This window comes from Antrostomus carolinensis, unplaced genomic scaffold, assembly GCF_000700745.2.
Source record: "Antrostomus carolinensis isolate BGI_N321 unplaced genomic scaffold, ASM70074v2 scaffold174, whole genome shotgun sequence".
Lineage (NCBI taxonomy): Eukaryota > Metazoa > Chordata > Aves > Caprimulgiformes > Caprimulgidae > Antrostomus > Antrostomus carolinensis.
The window spans coordinates 7,265-13,922 of NW_010308448.1; the positions used below are offsets into that span (position 1 = coordinate 7,265).

A 6,658-nucleotide genomic window follows, 5' to 3' on the forward strand; every position below is an offset into this window, starting at 1 on the left:
GCCATTAAAAAGTAATATTCAGCCACTCATGGGCAGGCAGCAAGCACTTGAATTGAGGAAAGATGGTAGAATTTAATTAATTATTAATTAATTAATTTAATCAAAGGCCAGGTCAGCAGCTGGAGTGCATTGCTGGAGCTGGTTTGGGAGCACTGCCAGCTCACCCAGCTGAGGATCTGGCCGGTGCTCCTCCACTTGATCCTCCCTGCGTTATTTTTATGTTCATCTTCCAGCTGAAGCCCAACTGGAAGACATAAATAACGGCGAGCTGGCAGGGCACGGGAGGGATTGCAGCGTGTTTCCACTAGCAGGGCCACAAGGAGGAAAGGAGAGGATTAGTTTTGCAGCTCTGGGGGTTTACAACATCGTTTAATGAAGAAACAAAACAGGATAATTGAAATGCATCTTCTCTAGCACTGGTGGGGCAGGCAGAAGACCCCCCAAGCATCCTTCCCTGCATGCAAAACTCCAAAAGAAGGGCTGGGGGAACAACTCAACCATGGAGGCAAAAGCACCCTGTGGTCGGTCCCCTCTACCTCTCACCTTCCCCAATTATATAACCCCCAAGCAGGACCAGCACCAGCCCCTCACCCATGCTGGTGGGAGAGCCACTTCCAGAGAGAGGAAATCTTGGTGGAAAACTAAAAGTTCTTCCAGAAAACAGGGAAACCCTCCTGAGACAAAACCTCCACCAGAAATAGACTCTTTTTTTTTTTTTCCTTTTCTTTCCTTCTGTTCTCTACCTCCCTATGCTCATGGCGAAGCCTCAGCAGGCTGGTGAAACCCAACTTGTCCCAAAAATATCATTTCACCTCTCTGGATTTGAAAAGAGAAACTAAGATCTCAAGTGTACAACAACAAGGTGACCCAGTGGCCGTGCCGCTGGAGGTGCACCTGGATGCCATGGCAGAGCCCTCCCACCATGAGGACCATGGAGTGCCCATCACCAAAGCCCCCCTTGGCCAGCACCACCTCCCCATCTCACCCTGTGCCCTGGGGTAATGGCACCCTACCTGCCACCTCCACGATGTCCCCAGGGACAATGTCCCGGGCACGGATCCGCTGCACCCCGCTGCGGTCGGCACGGATCACCTTCCCCATCTCGGGCTCGTACTCCTTCAAGGCTTCGATGGCGCTCTCGGCGTTTCTCTCCTGCAAGCAGAGGAGGAGCAGAGCTGCCAGCCATGGGGTTGCTCGTGCCAGCAGGATCCTTCCCCACCCGCTGTGAAGACAGGAGCGGCCAAACCCCAGTCCTGGCTTTGGCACCCATTTACACCATAGATAGGGCAAGCGTTGTGTCTTCTTCAGCTGCTTTGAAATGGTCCCCACTGGCTTAAATTACACCAGGTCCTGGACACCACATGGACCTTTGGGCTTAATTTTCCCATTCGTGGTTTGAGAAGCAGCATATGCCACCCAGATGTATTTTTCCCCATCCAGCAACCCCACCTCAGGTCAAGCTGCGGAATAATAAATGGCCTTAGAGTGAATATATACAAGAGTAGGAGCATCACTGGCTGAGATGTCTGCTCATCCTCCAGGAGGGATACAGCAAGGAGCAGAAGCCACCATGGCTTTCTAGTAGACAAGGCAAAAAGCTTCCCTTGGAAAATGCATTTGGCCACAGCCAGGAGACAAGCAGCGTTTGCCTGGATGGCAAATAAGTACAAGATCCTAAACTCCAAACTGCTAAAGTTGCCAAAGGAAAACTGAAGGAACGAGCCAAGAGGCAGCCAATGACTGAGCATCTGTGCTGGGGAACAGGGCAGCATGGCCAACACGAAACCTGAACCTTTGAGAAATAAGTTTCCATCAGCAAGAAGCAACCAGACCTTCAAATGGAGCATCTCAGCCATGTGGAGCTAAGACCTGTGGGGCAAGCAGGGGGGCTGTGGCTTACCTGCCACACACCCACCACAGAGTTGGCGATCAGGATCATGATAATGACGATGGGCTCCACAAATGCTGTTGTGGTCTCCTCTCCTTCTTCAAACCAGGCCAGTATCTGGTAGGCAAGAGAAGAGAAGGACCACAATGAGGTTGAAACAACAAGCATCAATATTTTAAGAAGAAGGACAGAAGCAAGAGCCAACCAACACGAGGTGTTTTCTGGAGAGAAGACAACCCAGAGTGTTGGTTAAACCAACCATATGGCCTGGTTAAAGTGTGGACTTGCCATATTCCCACTGCCAGTGCTTAACTCAGATCCCTCCACTCTTCTGCTGGGGACAATCTAGTGCATCAAATGAGCAGGACTGGAGCAAATGGCCATGCAAAGTCTACATGAATATTTGCACCAGGAAAACATCTGGTTTTGTTTAGCACACCCATGGGGAGACCATGGCCATGAGCAGATGAGTGGGGAGAGCGGACAGCACTGCTGCTCAAATGGACACTGCCAGCAGCACAGTCAGCCTCCGAGAAACCCCTCCTGGGCGGAAGTTAAGTGATACAAGATGAGTGATGCAGTAAGAGCAGTTCTGCAGAGCAGGGACTGACCTTGTGGCTTCTTACCACCCTGGGCCTCCTCTCCATCCCACAAAGACCTCATACCATAATACAAATGAAGCGCACACAAATATCTTCCACTCCATTTAGCTGCCTGTTGACCTGTGCTGTGTCAACACAGCAACACCTCGCTGCTCTACAGCAGAGGCACCAGCATGAAGGACCTCCAAGACAGGTCCAGCCCTGCTTTACCAGTTAGCAGAGCCAATGTGGCAGACTCGGCCATCAAGCAGATGGCAACAGCTCTGCAAATTCACCAACAAACGGGTCACTGCGTGTTGTTTTGGGAATGTACTGAACCTCACAAGGGACCAGCCTCCCTCCTTATCTGCCCACGAGTTGTACCCAAAAGGAGGGGACGGGATGGCTTTGCCATCCAATTGCCAAACACCATGAGCGTTCTCAAAAGATCAATAATTCTCCAGCAGCTCAGTGGGAAATGTCTGCTCATGCAGAGTTGCTCCCAAGGTAGATTGTGGACAAAACTGAGCTAAAGGCTCAGCACTTGGGCGCTGCAAACAAGGTTGGAATCAGCAACCAGGGAGCAAGGTACCACTGATGATGATGAGCACTTCCAAGGCACCATGGAGTGTGAGTACAAAGGGGTTCACCTTGCAATTACACAGTGCCACCCATAAAGGCAGCTTTGCTAACCACGTGGACATTGATTTTAGCTGATCCCACGTCACCTCTCGGCATTACTAAGCGTGGAGGAGGTCAGCAGTGCTTGCAGGTGCTGGCTCACCAAGCCTGGAGATGCACCCGCTGCCGGCTGACTGCCTGCACAACCTGGGGAGAAGCCGCTCCAGGACGTGCTGGAGGTGAATCATCAGAAAGGCACATAGGGATGCAGCCCCTGGTGAAGGTGGGAGAAGAACCCCACTGGAGATACGCTACTGAGGAAGGAAATGTTTGAAGATGAGCAGTAACACCATCTGGGGAAGCAGAAGCTGGATGGTACCACCCTGAAGGCACCACACCAGCAGCTACAGTGGTAGGAGTAGCCTGGGCTGGGCTTCACACCCTGCTAAACACAAGGAGAACTCAATCCTGAGCAGCTCTCTGATGTCACCTGAACGTTTTCCTGCTGCATGATGCACTGGGAGGTGTATTTGGTCAGTGAGCATGACCCTGCCCCACATCAGCAAAGGTTTAAAGGAAAGCTACGCGCCCCGCACTGCATCCAGCCATACCGGGTACCTGCCCTGAGCATCTTCAGCTTGGCCATCACCAGCCTGGGATCTCAGAATCCTCCCAGCCCCACGGGCAGGAAGGGAAGGCAGCGAAGAGCAGGCAGGAGGCACCTCCCACACTAAAGTTTAAAAAAATTAAACAGATTGGATTTTCATTTTTAATTGAAAAATGAGCAGAAGGGCTCCGGGAGGGAGACTTCGCTCTGAGGAAGGCAGCTGCACAGGGTTTGGAAACGCTCCCAGCCCTGGCTTTGCCTCCCCACGTGGATGCACACACTTGAGGCAGGTGCCTGCCCCCCTGCCTGCACCCCAACAACGGGGAAGGTGGGTTGTTGAGTTTCTGAGTTGGCTTCAGGCACCTGAAGTGCTGCCCTCACCTCTCATCACCCATCACCCAGCACTCTGGCCATGCGATGTCCTAGCAGCCTCTCCAGACAGGCAGGGAGGGGGGGTCAGGATCCCCCAGCTCCCAGCACCTCACACAACTCTGAGAACATGTGGCTTGGCCATGACACCAGGAACTTATCTGCACCGTGGACACACACACACACCTTCACGTGTCAGAGGCAGTGTCCTCCATTTGGTGGATCCCAACATGGATCTGGTCATGCTGACACTTGACACTTACAAAAATACCCAAGGAAAAAAATAAAGAATGGGTTCATTTTCCCTTGCTGATTCTCCTTCTACACAAATTGAGGCCCATGATGTATTCTACTGGATGGAAGATGGGATTGAAAAGCAATCAGTAAGAATTAAATCAGAGAAGAGATGGGCAAATAGGCAGTTTGGGTCCTAACTCCATGAAGACCTCAGTCTGCACGTACAGGGGGCAGGAAAGCTGAGAGCATGAAAAATGATAAAGCGAAAACAGCTAATGGATTTAAGAGGGAAGCTAAAAGAGATCATCACAAGGTACCTTCCAACCTAAAAACACAGGAAACTTTGTTGATAAAAATCTTGCAATGAGATAGGGACACGTCCAAAGGACCTGTGCTATCAGAGTTAGGGACAAAAAACTCCAGATCACAGGAAAAAGCAGCCCAGGACTGAAAGCTTTGGGCAACCCTCACCTTCCTTTGGCAGCCCCTTCACAGTCCCACTCTCGCTGGGGCTTTGCACTTGCTCTCTCCAAACATGAACCCCAGACTTTGCCCAGGGTCACCCCACCCCAGCAGCCCACTAAAGCGTGCTCAGGGCTGAAACTTTCGTAGACTGGTTTGGATTGGAAGGGACCTTTCAAGGTCATCTGCTCCAAGCCCCCTGTAGCAAGCAGGGACATCTTCAACTAGATCAACTTGAGGTGACCTTTCCATGGTCCTTTTCTGCCTTTGTCTGGTACAGTCTTGGGTAGACGGAAAGAAGCCCAGGTAGATGTTGGACATCACTTTTGGATGGATCAGCATTACTGAAAAATCCTACAGTCCTATCTTTTAAGTGAATACAACGATATTGTCACTGTACCCTAGAGAACCACTGCACTGCTGCTACATCTCCTTCATCCAACATGCACCTTCCTCTGGCTCCTTTGCTATTAGTTGCCACCCAGGTGTCCTGGAAGGTGCCTACCCCCGAGCTCAAGGTACTTACGAATGACAGAAAAGCTGCTATCAAAAGGATGCGGACAAGGAGATCTTCAAACTGCTCCAGCACCAACTCCCAGAGGGACTTTCCTGGTGGGAAAACATGAAGGAAAGCACAGTCAGTGCTCAAAAAAACCCCAGAAGACAGGTAATTTAGACCACTGAGGCCAGTAAGACCAACAGGACCCCATCCTCGGCTTGCAGCAGAGCTGCTCCAGTGCCATGAGGACATCCAGCACTGCAATGGAGAACTTTTCTCTCCAATATTAAACCTCTTAATTTCTGGCATTGGCCTGATTTCTCTGTCTGCTTTAACTACAGAAACCAAAAGCTCTGTGTTTCTATTCATAGCTGGTAGCCTTGGCATCACAGGAAAGCTCTGCTGTCAGCCCAGCTTTCTCTGGGATGAAAACCAAGGTTAAAAGACTCCAAAGTCTCCCCCCAGCTCATCTCCAGCACCCTCCCACCCAGACTCAAGGCATGCACCCACCCTTGCCTCCAGCCCATGACTTACCTTCTTCTGCAGGGAGCTCTGTGGGTTTCCATCGCCAGCCCAGCAAGCGTAACAAAGTAAAAAATGATAAAATTAAAAAGATGAATTAGTGATTTGGGCCCAGAGCAGCAATCCCTTCCCTGATACCCCAGCAGTCCATTCAGTACTCCAAAATTGAACTTCTTCTCCATGTATTCCCACATCAAGACAGCTTGTTCTCAAACTTCACAGACTGTCACCACGTAAGCAGCACTGGACCTTCTCCACACCAGGGAAACGTCATTTCCCTGCTGCAAGCCACTCTGGCAGCATTTATTCCTGCACTCAGCCTACCTGAAAAATACCCACCCGCCGAAGGGCTGAGCATCCTCAGGAGCTGCCCTCTCCAAATCCAGGACATTGAGGTCCAACTATCCCTGCCAGAAACCCAACATGGACCTACTGGGGACTGTAACCTTCAGACCACATTTCCTATTAATTGGTTGTACTTCACAGCCTGCAGTGTTCTAGGAAAGAAATCCAAAGCTGATGTTCAGCTGGTCCAAGCTGTCCTCCCAGATCCACCCCGGGAGGTGCAGAGCCTCCATCCACACCGCTTCCAGCCAAACCCAAGCCCAGGAAAAAACCCAAGAGCTCCTGAGCACCCATCACAGTCTCCGAGACTCCCACATCCCCATGGAATGGCTGTTACCTTCACACATCACATGTGCCCATGGCTCCCATGGCTGCTGGGCAATGCCCAAACCCCAGCACCCATCAAGAGCATCGCTCCTGCTTCCTCACCCATGCAGAATGGATGTGCTGGCCCTGCTGCGGACAAGGGTTGGCCAAGGACGAGGTTTGGTTGAGGACTGCAAGGTTCTGCAGCCAGGGAGGGCTTA

The 6,658-nt window shown here is 51.3% G+C and overlaps 1 protein-coding gene across 1 annotated transcript in view; it reads right to left on the minus strand.

The window, feature by feature from the left end:
- LOC104523222 (sarcoplasmic/endoplasmic reticulum calcium ATPase 3-like) overlaps positions 1–5,850 on the minus strand; it is a gene marked incomplete at both ends in the record, with an annotated part of 11,265 nt that extends 5,415 nt beyond the window's left edge. The window contains 4 exons of the mRNA XM_010165742.2: positions 1,014–1,152; positions 1,901–2,005; positions 5,292–5,374; positions 5,799–5,850. Of these exons, the coding sequence (XP_010164044.2) occupies positions 1,014–1,152; positions 1,901–2,005; positions 5,292–5,374; positions 5,799–5,850 (379 nt within the window). The remainder of the gene's footprint in view (positions 1–1,013; positions 1,153–1,900; positions 2,006–5,291; positions 5,375–5,798) is intronic.
- Between the last annotated feature and the right edge of the window lie 808 nt (positions 5,851–6,658).